The 20,939-nt window shown below is 40.1% G+C and overlaps 2 protein-coding genes across 4 annotated transcripts in view; one reads left to right on the forward strand and one right to left on the reverse strand.

The window, feature by feature from the left end:
- Positions 1 to 1,197: 1,197 nt before the first annotated feature.
- On the reverse strand, positions 1,198 to 16,214 carry cerk (ceramide kinase). Its single transcript, XM_030782706.1, has 14 exons — positions 15,961 to 16,214; positions 11,145 to 11,279; positions 10,803 to 10,925; positions 10,351 to 10,476; positions 9,586 to 9,652; positions 9,045 to 9,187; positions 7,575 to 7,649; positions 6,913 to 7,065; positions 6,725 to 6,830; positions 6,490 to 6,526; positions 5,982 to 6,007; positions 5,131 to 5,329; positions 2,949 to 3,160; positions 1,198 to 1,846 (listed from the first exon to the last, which is right to left on the reverse strand). Exons 1-14 carry the CDS (start codon positions 16,109 to 16,111, stop codon positions 1,759 to 1,761), a joined length of 1,641 nt encoding a protein of 546 aa, XP_030638566.1. The 5' UTR covers positions 16,112 to 16,214; the 3' UTR covers positions 1,198 to 1,758.
- A 1,149-nt stretch (positions 16,215 to 17,363) lies between these two features.
- tbc1d22a (TBC1 domain family, member 22a) overlaps positions 17,364 to 20,939 on the forward strand; it is an 81,592-nt gene continuing 78,016 nt past the window's right edge. Inside the window, exons 1-5 of one of the 3 annotated variants that reach the window (XM_030772336.1) lie at positions 17,364 to 17,425; positions 18,327 to 18,383; positions 18,967 to 19,210; positions 19,337 to 19,403; positions 20,318 to 20,497. In XM_030772336.1, the coding sequence (XP_030628196.1) occupies positions 17,364 to 17,425; positions 18,327 to 18,383; positions 18,967 to 19,210; positions 19,337 to 19,403; positions 20,318 to 20,497 (610 nt within the window). Of the gene's footprint in view, positions 17,426 to 18,326; positions 18,384 to 18,966; positions 19,404 to 20,317; positions 20,498 to 20,939 lie in introns of all 3 variants that reach the window. The other 2 variants (XM_030772329.1, XM_030772344.1) reach the window with 2 other exon arrangements.

The raw sequence follows: 20,939 nt of genomic DNA on the forward strand, positions 1-20,939 counted from the left end.
AAGACTTATGCTTTTTGATACAAATACACTAAGCAAGTCAGTGGCTCAGAAAGCATAAGATGTAAAAGGTTTGTTACGGTGCCTAGTGCATATGTGCATGAGTTATATGATTGACTCTGATTTCTTCTGCCAATTGGAACAGCTGTCAAATGGCTGCCATGTGTGTCATTGAGATCAGGCTAATTCAGAGACCAGTGCAAACACAGACAAATGGATCTGACAAATGAGTCAACCTAGTGACAGCTGATTGCTAAGCAGTAGTGTTATCACACATTCACACTGCAATGGAGGGGGAGCAAAAATATTTTTGATTTACACCAGTTTCCCCCAATATAAAGAGAGAACTCCTCTATATCCATGATTTAGGTTGGAAAGCCTGCACTGTCTTTAAAGAAACTACAATTCAAATATTATCTGAGCAGTGCAGCATGCATAGATATGATAGGAATGGATTCACCACCTCAAATCACTGAGCCCAGCTCAAAGGAACGGTCACGATTTTCGATTTTCTAAAGGGCAAAAAAAAAAAAAAAAAACCAAAAACAACAAAAAAAGCAGATACACACAGCGGAGAGGAGGCCATTTCAGTTTGCCTAAATCATTGATAGCTTTAGTCCCTTGACTAAACAATACAATCTTGAATAACAGCCATAAAACCTTCAGTCAACCCCCAGAGGAAGACTGAACCTCTGGGCATTTAATCACCACCGAAATAAGACTGAACAACACAAAACATTCAAGCAGAGCAGACAGAAAGAAAACTATTCAGCTCTAAGGAGCAACTTGACACAACTCATTCCCTGAGGGTCACCACCCATGAGTCAAAGATACAGCTAAAGATATGATTCAAAGACATGCTGAAGAAACCTTCGTTACATTAATTCAGGTGGCTGTTCACACAGATGTCTCACTCCAGAGTGCTACAGAATTACATTTCAACTCATTGACAGTAACAAACCAAAAATGAACCAAAGCTACAGAAAACATAATCAGTCCTAAATATAAGCACGAGATTAAAGACAATGATACAGAGAAAGTAATCATCCTGCCGTGTTTAAACGCTTACGGACAAATCATTGGCTGGGATGTTCTGATGCATTATTAATTTTAGAAGGTGCATAATAACAGTAATTGAGCAGATCTAAATACATAGCTGCACTACATTCCTCAACAGTGGGATGCTACATAATACTTAAAACTTATTAGAAAAATCAAACCTATGACATGATTCCAGCAAATAGATCTGAGCAAGACCACATTTGGAAAAGCTGTAAGTTTTATCACGATTCCTCACAATGTGTCATAATGATTTGAAAAGTATGAGGCTCACGCAGTGCTCCACTCAAGGCCTGCTTGATTACATAACGGAAGACAACTGTAAGCAAAGAAAATGTATTTCTCTGATACTATAAAATACAAAAAATCATCAGCAATGTATTTATCATGGAGTTTCGCCAATAATGTCTAGCTGGTCCTAAATTGCATACACGCAGGCATATCATCGGTTGTGTTGATTTATTTGTACCTTTGTTTTTACTTAATTTACTCTAGCTGTAATTGTAAAACTGGCTTTCATTTACTTTGATTTGCCACATTTCAGTCTCTCGCTTTTTCAGTCAGAGTAAGACTCCACATATTATGTCACTGGGCATAACAGCATATGGAAAAAAAATCATTATACTCAGACGTGGTCACTTCTCAGAGTTATAAACCTTCCTGATCCAGCAGGAAGTTTTCCAGTGAATCTGATGTTAGGATTTATACAGCACAGAGTGTATAAGGGTCCTCAAACACAGTCTTCTCTTCAATCCCTCTAGCAAACAGCTTGATCAGTTGGCAGTGTACTCTAGAGAGACAGAGAGAAACCACAATACAATGCTGTCAGAACTTGTCAAACAAAATTCCCTTTTGATGTCTATAGAGCATAATGCTGATATAGCATATTCATATATATTGTCTGTTGATTCTCAACTCGAAGTGACTTCAGATGACACACGTAGAGGCAAGTGCAAACAAAAAGCATCAGTAAAACAGAGATAATTTGTTCAAAATCTATTTTTACTAAACACTTTAGATGTGGTCTTAACATAAAACATTGCTTAATTTCTTCTCTGTTTTAGCTACCATCATCAATTATCTCAATAGTTCATCTGCTGACTCACTTGAAGAACAATTACTGAAGAGGGAAACGCAGTGAATGAATGGTCCTCTATTTTAATTAAACGAGAGTAAGCTTTAACAGTGGGAAGGCTATTAAATTAGAAATATTACACAGCTATGCATCATTGGCAAAGTACAATGAAGCGTAAAATAAATGATGCATTCCAGAGAGCCATCATGCTACATAAAGATTTCTCACTGATAACCACAGCAGTCAGACTAGCTGCCCAGAATATGGAATTATTTCTATACAGCCTTGGCCGCTGTGTCACTTCTTCAGTGGATAAAATGCCTGGCTGGAGTGGATCGTGATCCTCATTCTTAGTGATGAGTGGGGTGTTTAACTCTAGCTACACTCTGCACACTAAGGTGATTTTAACAAGGTACCACACTATAGTATGATGCGGTCCCATAGACATTAGACCTGCAGTGAACTAGTGAATCAGGTCAGCACTGTCAGCATCTAATATGTCATATTTTCCAAAAAAAAAAAAATCAATAGAAAACCTTGATGCAACTGCCCATGTGTAAAATAGTAATCAGTTATAGTATGAGACGTTTTGCTCATATATTTTATTTTATTATACATATATTTGCTTATAAAATAAAGAACACATTGGTTTTCCTTTCTCTGGCTTCTTCAGTTTACAGTTTATCATGATGGAGCTTGTATTCTTTGCATTAAACTAAACTTGCACCTGCTCTCCTCCACTTGAAACACCAGGGTGCCAGTAAGTGTCTATCTACTACAGCATATGTCTGTGTTGTGTCGGGGGGGGGGGGGTTACCTGACGTGAATGGTGGTTTGTGGCAGAATCTCGCCGTCGCAGTTCCAGCTGCTATGGGCAGGAGCGCAGCCGCACACCGGCTGCTGCCTGCAGATTTGGCCAAAGAGTCTGTTCTTGCTTTCACAGAGGTCCAGCTCTGAGCCTCCCTCCCAGTGTTTGGGTGTAAAACGGAATTGCTGCACACGGTGCACCTCAACAAAGGTGTGATCAAACTTTGAAGGGCAGAGAAAGACAAAGAGTCAATGAATGATTTAGGAGGAGGAACGACTGTTAAAAAAAAAAAATTTAGAAGCAACAGAAAGCAAAGAATCATCATGCTGGCCATTAAAATCTGAATTTTGGACCCTGAAAGCCATCGTATTAGCCTGCACTGCTCTGTTCTGCTTGAAAGCATTGCGCTCTCTGAGGAGGCCAACAACAATTTATTCCCTATCATAGTATTTTATGAGACTGCCGACTTTGTATTTATGCAGGGTGTATTCTTAAAGGACTTTGAATAAACAATGAATATATTTTGCACAGACTTGGTAATGGCATTTCATGGCCATGCAGGGAGTATGCTGCTATTTTGTGAGACTACATTCCTCTCTCCTCTGAATGCCTGGGAGGCTGCGAGGCTCGGTCAGGTCTCTAACATAACAACGTACCAGGGTTTTTAGGAGTGTATTTTATAATGTAGATATGGATTAGAATATTTATAAGTAAGCAGGCAGTGTTCCTGAACTTAAGTGAACCCTGTTTGGCAGGAAAACAGCCGTGTCAGCCACTTAGGTTGGCAAGCAAAGCAGAAGGCACTTCCTTTTCAGTCGCTCTCGAAGTTGAGTCACTTATAGATTGCAACACCAATGACACACAGAACAAAGCAGAAAATCTTGATTTAAAGAAGAGGAAGGAAAAGCATGGAAGAATCACTAAGGCAGAGATTCATCTGGAGCTGAACCTATCAAGTTTAAAATGGGTCCCCATCCATTACCTGCAAGATAAATCGTACATTTCTGCCTTGTTGTTTTTAATTCGATAAATCTCGTAACACAAATGCAAACTGTCCTTGACTTAGGACGGGGTCCTGTTTTGACAATACTGTCATAAGTCAGCTTCACTGTAAGTTGGAAATCCCCTCATATTATGTAAATAAAAAGAGTATCTAAACAATTAACATTGTAAGAAATTATAGTAACTTCTGACCAGACGTGGTTCAGAATAGGAGAACTGTTGAACCTGACGGCTTTATTGTCATGGTTTCAAAGAAAGCTTCACACCTCTGGCACCACATTACAGTTTGAGCCAAGAGCAACTGATTAAGGCAGGCGACAGCCATCAACTGTAAAATACAACTGGCAGTGGGCAATTAGCAACCACCGCAGATAAAGGGGCCTTTAGCATGAACACCAAGATTCTGATTTGCATTGGGAACATAGGTTGACGTTGCAACACTGTGAATCTATTGTCTGTTGTCATTTGTTTCATGGTACAAGGTTAAAGCTTCGTGGACAGCAATGCCACTGGATTCTATCTCCACCAATTATAATAATAACAACAAGAACAACAACAATAATAATGATAACAAAAACAACAACAACAATAATAATAATAATAATAATGCAGCCCAGTCATTGTAAAATGAAAAAGAGTACAGATCATTATTAATGTATACCATAGGTCATGCACAGGTCAAGCAAAAACAATTACAGCTGTCTTATGGCAGCGCAGCCTGCCAAAGTTACTGCACAGCGGCTGAAGCGGTCATCGTTACATGTTACGACCAAATGTCACTACTTGACAATGATATAATAAGGTTAATGGGTGGAGCCGTTGTTAGTCTGAGTGGGTGTAAATTGCATGTGTCGTAATTTTAGAACAGTCTGTAGCATGGTTTTAATAGTACTCTGAACTTAAAATGAGTTGCTCATTTACCTTTTGTTAGTGAATAGGTCAAATATGATTACTTCTGACAATATTTCCATTATACATTGTGTATGTGTTTTACAGAATCTCTCATGACGACTCAGAAGAAATAACATGGACTGTAAAAAGAGACATCATGAAAGTACAAGAAATTTTATATTTTTAATACATAATGCATCACTCCTGTTTACCAGGTTGAAACCAAGACTCTCAGTCTTCTCGAAATGCCTTTACTAACCATACACTGCATCAGCATTCACTCATGTGGAGACCTTACCTGGTCGTCCTTATTGGTATGGCGCAGAAGGTGGCGCAGGAAGTCAAGTCGAGAACACTTGCGGATGAGAATGAGATCAGTGGTTCCGTCAGCAAGGTGAGCAGCAGGAGAAAGACCTTTAGGGGTGCGAGGACATGCACAGCTCATACTGGCAGCATTGATAGCTAGGAATTTACCCCTGGTAACTCGCCAGACACCACTGTGCTCTGAAACACAACCAAAAATGAAAATCACATCATATCATCTTCAGAGAAATCTGGATTGGAACTAGAGATCTGCAGTCTTCTGCTAACACCAGCCTGTTTACTTAGATTAATTCATTATGTCAAGTTATGTCAGTTAGGACCTGAGGCACTGATCATGGCCCTAAGCTTCCACCATCTGAGAGGAACACTCGCAATCTATAAAATCATCCTACACATACATTCAACAAGTTCACTGTCTGAAATCCCTCATATATCTGTGTCAGAAATGTTTTAATGAATGCTTTTCAAAGAGACTGCCTCATGAATTGCCGTCATAAAACGCATAATTAGGCCCTACATTGTTCCTGAGTCATAAACCCTTGGGAAAAATTTATCAGTGTTAGCCTGTCTCCAGAGGCAGAAAAAAAGAAACATGTTTTAATTGGAAATCACTGATTAAACACTTAAAATTACTAAATGGTAAGAGCACCTTTGGCTCACGTTCACTTGTGGCCATTCAAGTGACACATTAACCCACCAGAAAGCTCATTTTCAAAGTGCTGTTGCTTTGCCTCATTGCCTTAGCAGTTGTTGGAAATTTCCACTCCAAAATTTCAACAGAGCCAAAATTCCAGACGTGTACAGGGGCAAAACTAGCTACCAGACTAAGAACCCTCTCTCTCCTCCTCTGTCTCTCCCTCCTCTGTGCTCTCATGAGGGCTACATCCCAAACCAGCCAAGAGAAAGTGCCCAGGAAATTATCATGCACAATGGCCTATTAGGAACTTGGAGGGCTGAATAAAAATGGGGAATGTCTTGCAACAGTTCTCTAAAGGAGGTGTCTGTTGTTGGGTGGATGCTGAGTGGGAGAGATAATGCTCTGTTTGGTCTGTGTATGTAATGACAAGAGTGCGGTCTCTCCCTGAATGATCAGTGATAATGCAGCTTGTTCTGCCCAGACTGTTATTACCAAACAGTGGGACAGAAGATAGGACAGATGGGCGCATGACACTCAAAGTGAAGAATGGGCTTTGGGGATGGTCCACACCGTAGCAAGAAATAACTAGAACACTGGCAAACATCAGAGACTACTCCTGGGCTTACTTAAACGGTAAAACATGATGTCACACAATTTCTTACCATTTTCAGAGATGATATCATCTTTCTTGTAGACCAGCTTTTCTGTTGATTGCTTTTGGCAGACAGAGCATCTATGATCACAAGGGAAACATCATTACATCTTCAGTCAGAGAAACCAGTGAAACAATGCCAATGAGTGAGGGCCCTGAAAACGCCACTCAAATCCATGTCTTTACACTTCGAATAATTTGTCATTATTGATAAAAACCCTGTCATTGGTGAAGATACAGCTGGTTCATCCATCAAATGATAGAGGACAGATTATTTACCCAGATCGACATTTTATTTTATCTCTTGGAGTACCGAAGATGTCAGCAGCCGGAAGAAAGGATATTGTTCCTTCATAGTAGCGATGTGACAGAAATGTCTTAACACCTGTATGAGAGCAAGAGGGGTCTGTTTAAAAACAAAGTGATAATACAGAGAAGTAAAAGACCATTTTTATCATTTTACTGACCTGAGATATCATATCGGGCAGGCCCCATCCAACGCTTCCTCTCACTATCTGTCAGTACGTCCCCAAAGAAACCGTAACCGAGCAGGGAGACAGAATATCTGAGGAAGGTGTTGTTATGATGGACAGAGCACACATCCATGGGCTGGGAGTCCCCTGTGGAAACAGTGAGAAAACTATTAGAAAAGTCTGCACCCTGTCTGTCATCAACACTTCCTCACTGCGTTCAGTGGTGTAGACCAGTTGCTGACGTGAGTCAGATCAGGAAGCAAATTTTTGAGTTTTTGTGCTTTGTGTTTTTTGTGTTTTACTTCATGCATATGAATGAATGAGGGGTTTTTTTTAGTTTCAAAATAAAGGTTGTCATGCTGTGTTGACATTACATTAACAGATCTGGTGATAAGGTCTCCTCCTTTCAGGAAGAGCAAGTTTGAGAAGTAATACAATGGTATGTAGGCTCAGCCAGTTCTGGGGGCTAGGCAAGTAATGCTCATTTAAGAATGACAAAGAACTCCATGTGGAAAACGTGCATGACTTCTTCATGAATGGAGCCTGATGTACATTTCTTCAGCTTTAAAGAAAGATCTTCCGATTTTCTGACAGACAGGAGCAACAGTATCACACAAACACTAGGTGTGTCCACTGATGTGGCAATGCAAACTCACCTATGACTATATGCAATGCAGATGTCACTGGATCATTAGTGCCCACAGTTGCAAAGCATATGCAGTCAGTTGAGCCTGGTTTAAGAAAGATTCATTGGGTCATAAGTTACACAATGTATTAAATCACATTGTTTTAAAGCTTATAAACCTTACTACCCACTATCTAAAGTCAAAATAAAAAAAGTGAAAAAGCATGTCTTTCTGAATCCTAACATTGTCAGTTTACCAATATTTTAAATGAAAATCTCTCTCCTGCCATTGTTTACGACTGGAGCTCCTGAAAACTCATTTGTCCTTTCTACGCATTGAAAGCATTGAAGCTAACTCAGAGAGGCATGACGGATAGCATTTTTGGAGCATGCTGCTGCCATTTTTAAAGATGAGGTTTTAGATGAGATCCTCTCCCCCAGCACACTGCTTGGTAATCAAATTCCTCTCCATCAAATTGCTTACACAAATCCCAAGAGATCAGAAGCAAGATTAGAAGCAGACAAGCACAGACCAGTCACTCATTACTTTATCACTCTCATTGGAGAGTGGACTGAAATCTTGTACTATCCCTTTATACTGTCTGTTGTTTTGGTCAAATTGATGGATCAGCTAAATTTAAGCCAGTAGGTTATATCAAAACAAATGAGTTTCTATAAACTCCTTGTATAAATCTTGCCAAAAGAAACACACACACACACACACACACACACATTTAAGCACAGCGCTGATAAAAATGTTCCCTTGCATATCTGAACGAGATAAGGCCATAAAGAGGTAGTATTAAACTTGTACGTAATGTGCCTGCTCAGAAAATTCTGTTGAGTCACAGTGATATTGTAAACACTAATATCACAAGTCATGATCTGATAAGCCATAAAAGAAACGTAATAATCTATCCCAGCCACATCATTCAAAGCTGTATATGTAAGGATCCTGGTTGAATGGTGCACCATAGAACATAGTGTGCCACTTATCTGTTACTAAGGTTTGGAACCAGTTGAGTCATTATGGGCAGTAATGCTGAGAAAATCACATCTCCATCTTCCCTCTTATCACCAGTCCTGACCTCTCAAGTTCCTCTCTCTCTTTCTCATTCATTCTGAATTAGATGTTAAACCTGAGACTGACATATTTCCTTAAACCTCTGCAAAAGTCTTCCGACGTAAACATGTGCCCATTCCCCTGAAACCGTGGGCTCTACAAAGCCATACTCTCTTGAGATCGTTCTCCTGTATGCAGCTGGGACCCGTGGGGACAACACCACGTCACTGGTGTGGAATTTATGAAGATTTAGAAAATGCCACACAGTATGCGCCCAGTAATGGGATTTTCAGTGATGGATGGTTCAGAGCCCCCAGCCCCGTTGCCACAGGACCTCTCTGCTGTAACTGAGCAATGGAAAAACTATGAAAAATTAAGGGATCAACATGGCTCTTTACAGCTACGGTTGTGGTCATAACCATAGGGACTCAAACTCACCTGCAGGAATGATGCCAATGCGAAGTGCAGAGGGCACAAGCGTCTCTGCACAGTTCTCATCCACACCAGAGTCGCACTGCGTCCGGGAGATGAGGCCGTGTAGGATCTCGCTGAACATCCCATCACCTCCGACACAGACCACACTGCCAACGGACAAGATAAGACTCCTGGGTTCACTTCGCTACACTTATGGTGCCATTTCATTGAGCTTAAGTCTAAAATATAAAACCCTGAAAGGCCTGCTGTTCCATCACAGGAATTCAGTTGTTGTGCCCTTAGTGACAACAGTAAGCGCTTGCTACAAACAGCGGCCGCAGTCATTTGTTTTCCAGGCTTTCATGCTGCTTCCATTTTGTTGTCGTTAAAGTTACTTTACTCTCAGCAGCTATTTTCCTAGTCACCGACCATCTGGATTACAGACTGATGGACAATGAAATACTACTTTGGTCTTAACCACACAGGGGTACTTTCTCAGTAGGGAAATTCATTTTAAAAGACTCATCACATTATGATATGATCAGACATTAGAGCTGAAACTCACCCATCATACTTTTTTAAATCAGCCTCCTTTTTCAAGTGGTTTCTGGCATGATTTGCACACTCCGTAACTATGGAAACAAAGGGAATGTAATGATGATGCTATGTAGGCTGATGTGCCAGAAATGTTGCGCTGAAAATAACTATCCCCACCTTCATATGTTGCTTATGCTGCATTTCACCAGGGACTTGACAGAGACTATTCATCACTGTGCATCACAGTGTAATGGGAAACCTCAATGTGAACATTACCAAACCAATGGATTTTAGGCTTGGTTAAAAAGATATGAACAGAAAACAGTATCTGGTGGCCACTGATGTTAGCAAACATATATATGGACCTAATTAAATCATCTGCTGAGCAGTTTGTTTGGTTCTTGTAATGATTTAGTCTGAACCGTGTTTGTCCAACAAGACATGTGGCTTACCATTCGTGAAATGTCGGCAGAGTCATAAAAGATACCCTTGAGCTATTGCTGAATAAGCCTTGCATTTTATAGTGGTTATGCATGGTACTCTGCTGCCAATATCCCAGCTGATCTGTGGTTTTCCAGCGAATATGTTGAATAATTGATGTGTTTGGATTCCCATGTTTATCGACTATCAAAGGTTCCATTACAGTATCCAGGTGATAGATGGCCCAGTGAATAATATCATATTCTGGAAAGTGTTTGGCAGGTTTGGCCATGTTCCAAGAGAGATTTATTTACTGGCCATAAAAGCTCATTCTTTATTTAAATGTAAATGCAAACTGTTGATGGCTACTCACCAATCACGTCAGTGGAAATTGAGGCACGGGAAAAGACTGGGGCCACTTTGTGCTCGTAAATCCACTTTCCTCGTTGCTTTCCCCCATAGGGATTGATATAAACCAACAAGCTCTTTGGGCGGCTGGCTGCAAAGTAACGGGTTTGATCATTAAACAGACACCATTGACAACAGAATGACAGCAGTGCCATCAAATTTTAATTAATAAATAATCTTTTTGGAAAGTAACAGATAATCCAGTTTCAAAAAGTGGGCTGAGTACATCCAACACAAATCATTAACTTTCACTTATATGTATATATGTCTGCACTTTTAGAGCAATGTCTATATGTATGTGTAAAAAGGGTTTTGTTAGAACTTTTGTTGGAATGAAAAAATGTAACAAAGTATAACACCATGGAGTATGATAGGAAAACTATCATACATATGTGTGGGAGGAATAAAGGAGCATACTCAGTTGTGAGAGTTGCTCCTTAATGGTTTGGATCCACTGTTGGCATAGTCTCCAATCTGTACAATGGAAGGTCACTTCGCTACACCGCCAGCGGTGCCCCCTCATTCGCTCAACATAGGACACTAAAGAAAGGGGTAAGGGGTTAGTAATACTTCAGGAATTAAATACTCAAGCATTACGTAAGAGGTCATGGAAACCGCATTCACAGAGCTGTTACACTCACACTTGGCAAGATAAAACGAAGACTGTCTGTGCCCTCACAAGTCCAGCACATCCTGTTATCAGATTATAATAAAAGCTTGCTTTATGCCACAGGTTAGTGCATTTGCATGGCTCTTTACCTGTAAAAGCATGCTGCTCTGATTCTGAGGGTTGTTGAGGAACCATCTGCCACCTCCCAGCATCATTACTTTGGCAGGCTTCTGTTGTCTCTTGGACAGCTATGATCTCACACACTGGAACACAGTGGCTGCCAGCTGTAAGAGGAGAGTGTCAGAGTTCACTGCCTTAAGGTGACATAGTCCTTACCGATGAGAGTATGAAGTGCTGTTGAATCAGTATTTCAAATGGCTGAACAGCCTGACAAATAATCAGAACAGGACCGGATAATCTGTGAGCAGTAGACACTTGGGAGTGTTCTGTCCACTGAGGAAATATCGAGAACATGAGTAGTTCCCTCCCTCTAGGAATTTGATTAGAATACGGCTTTCTCTTTTGGACTCCCCATAGTCCATGTTACAAACACTGTTGAGATAACATTAAGTGGCTGTCCTTCCTTTGAGATCCTAGGCTTCCTTTCTGGAATGGAAACTTTGCTATTGTTGGTTTTCTCATTTAGACATTACTTAATTGATCAAGCAAAGCTTGTTCAAATCATCTGGAAATAGACATATATATCAGGGGAAATCAAGGATAAAATGGTAAGGACTGATCGGTGATATAAGACATCCTCTACTTCTAAAGTCACAGTTTACTTACCACAGTAAGCTATATAAGCCCTAAGTAGCATAGTTTGACATAATAAAAACAACAAAAACAACCATCATTATCATCATGATCATGATAATCTGACTTAGTATGTTTGGTTAGACCAGTTTTCTTTATCCAACCAGTATATGACTACCAGGAATGGGAGGAGGGGGTTCATTTTTTCCACTGATATGACATATAAGTTATAGGCCAAGGCCTTCTAGTAGCATTAGGGCAAGTTTGTTTGAGAGAGAAATATGTTCAAAGGCCAGTGGGGTCTTTCTCATTTGAATATATGGGAAAGGAAATTTCAAACTCAATGTTTATTTGACCCCAGAAGCCCAGTGACAATGGAATCGCTGGAAAAAACACCTGGAACTAGGTTAGTGGACATGCCTCAGAACAATAGCTGACATTCCAGGAGATCTTGGGAAAACTTCTATTCTGCTCAGCACAGCTTACATACACTGCTAACTAGACAGCAGACATGCATTTAACACTTGAGTTGTCCATGTTGGATGATCTTACGTAAGACATCTTATTAATCAGCTGAGGATGATCATGAGAATACATGGCTCATCTAATATGCGTAAACTGATTTTTTCTGATTCCATCAAAGTTGAGTATCCCTGGTTTAATAGCTGAATGGTGACCTTCAGCAAGACAATTAGGAAAATGAAAGTCTGCAGTCAAGGAAAACTGGCTGGCTGGAATTTGGCTTAAACCCCCTGACAAATCACAAGGCCCGAACCACCATTACCACAACATTTAAGATATTTTTTAAGATATGAGATGATGACACAAATGCTTAAGCCTTTTCTGTATGGTTCAGAAGTCACAGATTTTCAATGCAGTGTCCATTGTTATGTGGAACGAAAGAGGTAAAGAATTTTATTAACTTGGTGTACAAGAAATAGCAACCTTTCTGCTAATTCAGATGTAAACTCAAATGATTCAGGAGGCTGACAAACAGGATTCCAGAAAATCTATTTTAAGTCCAAGAATATTTTGAGTTGTACTGCTCAATGAGACAGTGTGATAGCAAAAGACAGCATGAACTCCCTCATCCTAAGTTCATGTCTTATCAAGGCACTCTCCGGAATGATTTATACCGAAGGCCTGGCACTTGCAGTAAAAAGCATTATGACATGACGTGTAATGAAGTGATCAGAGCCAAGTTCACTTGCCTGTCTGTATCACCAGCTTAATATAAAAAATCCACTTCCTCATAATCTAGTCACTCATTAACACTGTTATTTGAGACAGTGCTCTCAAAAAGCCTTACTGTCCACTGAACTATCAACCTGCTGAAGAGTTTGAAGTCTCGCTGAAGAGGTTTCAGAATCTAAGCACTGTTTCAGTATCTGTCTGCACAGCACAGAATATGGTCGCTCTGTAAGTAGTTCTGAGAAAGCTCTCTTCTCAGAGGTATGATCCCTACATGTCTTGTGTGAAAGTGAACAGGTTCTGTGTTGCATGATATAGTCTAAGTACCAACCTTCTAGGCATCCATCAAAGAGGATATTAAGCTCAAATAAGCATGCTAGCACTACAGTGCAAGCAGTTACATAACTTGCTTATGCTACTCTCTCGGTCCTTTCTTTCTTTCCACACACTGCTTAGCCATACCACATACTAGGATAGAACGCAAGGCAGTTGAGACCCTTTAGAAAAAATACCTTTTGTTTCCCAGTTTCCCATATGTATCCTGACAGGGACTTTATGCATAGAGCAAAGGGTCAGATTACAAAGCAGATGGCCAAAGTACACACTGCGCTGAGCTGTCAAAAGACATGTGAACCAGGCTGGCAGCAGCTATTGAAAAGCAGGGAATGAGAGGAAATTAAGCTCTCTGATGTGTAAAGGATACAGGGTTTGGAGAGCACACTTTCGTTTCTATCATATTTCATGAATGGCTGAGGTGACACTTGTCTGTGTAAAGGAGAGGAAATGGGGACATGAACCAAATGAAAAGCAGTGGTTGTGGAATGTTGTGGATGACCGTGGTCTCCTCGGTGCTTGCACAGGATGCAAATGACAGTTTAACTTTGTTCCTGGAGACCAGGTGCAGTAGTCAATGCAAAATGAATGACTCTAAATTGATGAGAGGTATATCATTCTCAGTGATCCATTTGAAAAAGTGACAAATGCTTTGGTTTTATGATTATATCAAGTCTTGCCTGTCTACATGTGTTTTGTAAGAAATAGGCCTGAAACATCACTATAATCACATCATGTCTTGCCATGTTCTTGCACTTTTTACATTGAAGAAAAAGTATTGTAAATGCACTTGAAAGGACATTTAGGACTCACAGTGTTCAAAATATTAACGTAAGTGTTATATTTCTGTTTCCAATGCAAATCAAGACCTCTTTGTGAAGACATTTTGTTATTGACAATGTGGAATTGTTTAATGAATTCAGAGATAGGCTACTAGTGGATTTAAACTTAAGCAGAAAGGAAACTAAATCCCTTCACCACTCTAAGAAGAGGCTCCATTCAGGTGTTTACAAAAGTGTACTGAGCAGAGCACCACGAGGTAATCTCATTCTTGGATGACTTGTCTCTCATAAGTCCCTAGATACAATACATCATCAGTTAAGTAAATCTTTTGACCTCTCACCTTTATCTGGCACCTCTGGCAAATTCTGTCCCCTTCTGACTGAAAAAGGGAGGGCTAATCATTTGTCACAATCAGTGTCACCAGCAGCATGGTGGTGCAGTGGGTAGCGCTGTTGTCTCACAGCAAGAAAGTTCTGGGTTCAGTTCCTGGCTAGGTGGCCATGGGACTTTCTATGTGAACTTTGCATGCTCTCCTTGTGTCTGTGGTGAACTTGAGACACTAAATTGCCCCTAGGTATGAATGTGTGTCCGCCCTGTGATGGACTGGTGACTTGTCCAGGGTGTTCCCCTGCCTTTTGCCCAATGCTGGGAGAGGCTCCAGCACCCCCCCAAATTAGGATAAGGGACTTTGAAAGTGAGTGAGTGTCACCATCTCAATCAGGGTAAACATGCTTTGCTGATGTCTTACACTTGTAAATTATACTTAGTGCCCTAATACAGTCAGGCTACTTTCCCCACCACCTTCTACATTTTGTACCAAGACAGCAATTCCACATCACTTTAGACATCATGTCTTGAAATAAATTTATCGTAAAATGCAACAAGGGTAGTTGTAGCACAGTAAGCCTATTCATTAACTTAATTAACTTGGATAGGTCTTTCATGGAGCTGTTTCCCAAGCATTCTTTAAAGCAATTGTAATGTAGGCCTGGGATAATTCTCTTTAGATCTTTCCAGCAGAATACTGTGCAGACACTGCTCTAGTCTTTCAAGCAACTTTATAAATTTTGCCAACCCATCTGGATACACTAGGAAATACAGGCACAAGAAATCTTCAAAAAGACATCAATACGTGTTTGGCAATTTGGCCACACTACCGGGAACCACAGTAGAATCCATGGGAACCAAACAGGAGGCTGATATTTGGGGTAAAAGAAACAGCCAGCCCCCAGTCCCCAATCAATGAATGAAATACTGTATGGTTAGAACGTAGTGAACCGACAACAGACAAACGTGTTTCCCTTAGTCCAAAGTTTTTTTTGTCCCCATTGTTTGCCATACTTTGCCATATTAACTATATACTACCAACTGAACAATTCGTTTGAGGCTTTTTGTTTTCCTCTATACGACTCTTCAGCACAAATGTAGCGAAAGACATTTTAATTTAGCTTCCATGATAATGGTTCATGCGCACAACCACATGCTGAAAACAGTTATACCTCTTTTCTCATTTGAGTAATCCACGCTTCACGCATTGTTAGACTTTGGAAACAAATAATTATGTTTTTTAAAATATAAATATCATAATACATACATGTAGATCTGCAGTCTGAATGACAAATACATTAATGTTAACAATATTATATACTACTATCGTTGTCCAAGTAGCTCCGAAAAACCCTGTAAAATTTGCGCAACGTCTGCTCGTACCTCAACTCCAGTCTCTTCGCGCAACCTAGCTAGCAACATGAAATTACCTAGCCTACTTGGCTTTGCCTCAACTAAGCCTATTTTCCAACATCTGTCGTTTCCTACAGCTTGTCTCCGCATTGTCAGCGCACTGACAAAGACATATAATTTATCAGAATAGCCTTGCGTATGATTGCTTAATGGATATTGACTTACCAGCCCTGGAACTCCCGAGGAAGCTTCCCGAGACCCGTTTTTTAGTGGTCTCTCTCTCTTTCCATGTCAGAACAACGCAGTTAAGTGTAACATCACAGACCCTATTCTGAAGTGAAAGCTGCGAAGACAACAGCCTTGGTTGTTTTTCCATTGCTCTGTTTTTTTCCCCCGCAATATGGAGTTAAACCCTAAGTGTTCGCATGTTTGAACTAACTTTATACTATACTGCACTGACAATAAGTATGATCACAAGGTAACTCTTCGTCCTCAGAGCAGTTTAGATGCATAGCGGTTTTTTTCTTTCCGAATAGAGAAGTCGGAGCTAAGCGACATTGCGTCACCACGTAATCCTTTTACGGGAGGAGCAATATAGCTATCAAATGTAATGGACATTAACATGAGAGTAACTTTGTCTCATCACCATTCATTGCACTTGATGAACAACTTTAATGCACAGTATGTACTTGGGCTTATTTGTTTTCGTGAATGATATATTGAATTTTCATTTGTTTTAAGTGATAACAAGCCAAGTCTTTACTGTATTTACACAGTTATAATGCAGTGGTGTAGCTGTAATAAATGTATTGACCTGCATACACAGGCACCAACACAGATTTGATTGCATCTCAGTAATAGTCAACTACTCAAATTAGATTAGTACGGTAAACACGGCCAATTTCCAGGCATGCTCGATTGTTAAGTTTTTTCGTTGGGACGTATTTGCTGTTTACCTGGTTGGGAGAGAACATATTCTTCTTTCACATTAAACTGAAAAATGTTATTTCGTTAGTTTAGAAGAACTAGTTCAGTACTATTTTGTGTACAATTTGACGTTATAAAAATACTGTTTACATCTTATTTATTTATAATGCTTATGTAGCTCTGCAAAGTAAACTCTGCAAGAGTTTAAAGGAATTGTTTAACTTCAGTTGCGCTGTCTAGATTTCACTTTTCATCAGACCATTTGTTCCACTCATAGTAGAGGTGAGAGTTGTTCTGCACAAGTAAAGTTCATAGTGAATAGAACTGCATGGCGCATGAGAAGTTTGACTGAATTTAAGAAGACATGCAGCACCACCTTGTAATTGCCGCAGAACGGAGATGTTTCATGTTATTCATTATCTTCGACATGCGCATGCGTACTATTGGCTGGCAAGACCGTCTGTGACATCAGTGATATACTAATCACCTACTGTTTCTCGTACTTCTGATTGGATGACCACCTGACGTTTTCCGTCTAACCAATCCCTGCTGTGCTTGCTTATTGAAGGCTGCTCAAACATGGCGGCTTTCTGAGTTTACGAAGATAAACCAAGCTGTAAATAAGCACTCTATATACGTTTAACAAAATAAATTAAAATAACTTTCATCTATATTTATGATATATTGCACATAAAACAAAAATGTCAAGTGACGGCAATAAAAAACAGTTCTGGAAAAGAAATACAACGAAGGTGCCTGGCAGGTAAGTGACGTGTTCAGACCAGTTTTCGCTAATAAAGCTAGCGTAGCCCTTTTGGCTACCAGTTGCTAGTCAGTTAACCTTGCTTGGCTTAACAGCCATCCTGATACCAAAAGGTGTGTCTGTAGAAAACTGTGTTTTGAAGGGTCTGTGAGATATAACCATCACTTGACGAGAAGTGTCGTCTTTTGAAATTTTTAAGGGATCGACACTCTGATACTTTTCCTTATGTTTAGCTTGCTAGCATCAGCTACTTTTGTGGTTTAGCGAGAGTGCTATCTGTTCATTTAGCTTTTAATAAGCAAACAAACTCACCAACAAGTGAAACAGTCACCAAAATATTGAATTGCATTCACACTGGCAGTACTAACCTGCACTGAATTAGGTATTTTTTTCTTTACCTTGAAAAGCTATCACATGATAACTGTTTGCTGTTCTAATCTGAAAGTGTCTAGTTAACTAGGCCGTTTGTCACACATTGTCACTGTGCAAAAATGTTTGCCATTGTGTCTTTATATTAGTCAGTGAACCATGTAGGCCTGTAGTCCCTCCAAACACGCAGTAAGAGACTTTTAAAATTAATTTAGCGAGATGGGCTAAGTCAGTCCTGGGGACCAATATGACAGAGGCTTGTAGCAAAGCTCTTAAAAGTGATAAGTCTTTCAGTGAGGAATATATTGTGATTCTTTTGAGCATAAGATATTGGAAACAATAGCAGCTTCTACATAAAATGTTTGTCAGCAACTAATGAGCGCACACACCCCAGGAATGGATGAATTGTGAAATAACATGTAATGGGATGCCAACAAAGTATTGAATGAGATGTCATTGCATGTAAAGTTGTCTGCATCATCAAACATCTGCAATGTGTCCCCCTTATGATACTCACTATTTCTCTCTCCAGCATACAACATGTTTATGGTGCTCAACATCCCCCATTTGACCCTCTCCTGCATGCCAAGTAAGTTTATACAGTTACTTGGATGAAACAGCTGCTCAATGTAAACTATTTTTGAAAATATGTAAAGTGACATTCGACTATTGATCGAACACTGAGCAATTTCAAAGCTAACAGCTGAACCCAGTCACATCACTCTTTCCTGAACTTTCTGACTTCCAAAACTACCGGTATACTTGGTTTGTCATTAAAGTTAGTTTTAAAAAAGGATTTAATTCTTTAATACACTTGTTTCAATTTTCAATTTCACCGATTACTTTTGAGAGAAAGAGAGAAAGTGTGTGTGTGAGAGACAAGTTTTGTGGTTTAAAGTAAAAACGCCCCTTTTGTGAGTAGTTCTGCTGAGTTGAACCTGTTATGTAAATGTGGTTTCTGAGGTGACTGCAATTAGTCACATTTCTCCCATTGCATTTCAAGGTAGGTAAGATGAGTATTATTGACCTTTGAGCTGATTTCAAATTATGTGTATGTATATATGTAGTAATTAACACTCCTGTAATTGTATTTATTTAATCTGTGTGTCTGTTCACAAAACCCAAAACTGGTGCAATAAATCTTCTATATTCTAATGCTTTCATCTCATTAGCTTAATGAAAGCTGGAAACAAGCCACAAACAACACCAGGCAAGCCAAAGAAAGCGACCACATTTCAGGAGTTTGAGAGCATCACTAGTGATGCTTGGGATGTGGGAGATGATGACGATGAACTGCTGGCAATGGCTGCACAGAACCTAAACATTGAAGTTGTCATGGAGACAGCCAACAAGGTGATTGAGAACCATAGCAAGCTACAGGAGAAGCAGCAGCAGAGACAACGGCAGCAGGAAGAGGTTTTTGAGCCTGAAGAGAAAGAGGAAGAAGATGCACAAGAAGAAAAAGATGAGGAACCTGAGGATATTGAAGAAGAAAAGGAAGAAGTTGGTGAGACAACCACAGAGTTGTCATTTCGGGCAGAGACCCATCCGGGCAGTGACTGCCGGCTTGTGAAGTCCCAAAGTGAGGCACCAATTGGCTCTCCAAAAGGTCAGTGGTGATCTTATTGGGGGAAAAAAAAGGAGAAAACTTTCACATAGTTACATGCAGTTCTCCCTCTCTTTCAGTAATCTTCAGCTCTAAGTTGTGTGTGTGTGTGTTTTACAGTGGAATGAACAGTAGGTGTTTGATTAAGGCATACTGCTAATGTGCTTTGTTTATTGGAAGCTGAGCTTGGGTGGGCAAAACTGTCAGCATACTATGCTCCTGCTTTGTTCTCACAAAGAGACGCTAAATTTATGCCCTCCCGCCGCCTTTACCTGTTGAGTGTGACACTTTTATTTTATGCAGCAGAGCTGCCTCACTCATTGTGCTTGCGTTGAGTGTGCAGCGAGAGCACGGAGCTTTTTGGCTTGCAAAAGTCTGCACTCTAGTCTGTACACCTTGACTTCACAAACTGAATGGTTTACTGGAGATAATATCATATATTGGACATGTTATCCTTTCCATCAGTGTGAAAAAAGTCAATATAAAGCGACCCAAAGGTAGCCTTCCTCTTTCTAAGAGCTAGCAATTGAGAGGGATTTACAAAGATGCTCATTGTTGTCCCCTGCACCCTGGAATACACGACAATCTCAAATTGCTTTGCTGGCCCTCTCTTTTTCTCTCCCATATGTATGTCTGATGTTGTGGCTGCTGAGTAGAGGCTGCAGCTGCTGGAGTCTTATTAGATAATGGCAAGCAGAAAGGCTTTCATTATAGCTGCCTAGTCTGCTTTGGATAATGGATGCCACTGGGCTAAGGCAGTCAGATGGCAGAGGATGTCCTGTGTGCTGTGAATGAACTGCGACTCTGTAATTACACCTAATGGGCTTTGGCCATGTAGAGTAGAGAGAGTGGTGCTCGTAGTCCATATATGATCATTAATGTTTTTTTTTTTTTGTTTGTTTTTGTATTCCACTCAGAGATGCCAGGGGAGCGAGGATCACTTCATCGGCAACAGTCCCTCCCCCATCGACCCGTCATCCCGTTGGTGGCTCGAATGGCGGATCAGAACACATCAGGCACACCAGCCATGACAGAAAGAGAAGCTTCCAGACTGGATAAGTTTAAGCAGGTCCTGGCTGGACCCAACACTGACCTAGGTAAGGCTTGGACCCCCATGTTTGATAACAAATTCTGAAGAGGTTTTCAGTGATTTGAAATGTAGAGCCATTGTTTAAAAATTTATTTATTCTCATCTGATACGTACAAATGAATTTGCTTTGTTCTACCTCAGTGATTCTCTATGAATTGTTAACAGGAATTTGGCAATACCATCTGTGTATAAATAAAGCAAAAATGTTATTTTCTCATTTGCTGAAATGATAATATGGATCCCAATTTATGGTTTGCACCAATTTCTGATCCCAGTTAATGGCATCTTCTTATAACTCTGGACGTCTGTGAGTAATTTTACCGTCATGTCCCAGATCCAAAACTTTTGCACTTCATGAAAGTTTCAAGGACTCTTGCTTTGTTCATCCCCCCTCCTACAGTAGCTGTCAGTTTGGAGAGATAAAAGCGTTGCAGGTTGACTGATAATGA

Source organism: Chanos chanos, chromosome 1, assembly GCF_902362185.1.
Source record: "Chanos chanos chromosome 1, fChaCha1.1, whole genome shotgun sequence".
Classification (NCBI taxonomy): Eukaryota; Metazoa; Chordata; class Actinopteri; order Gonorynchiformes; family Chanidae; genus Chanos; species Chanos chanos.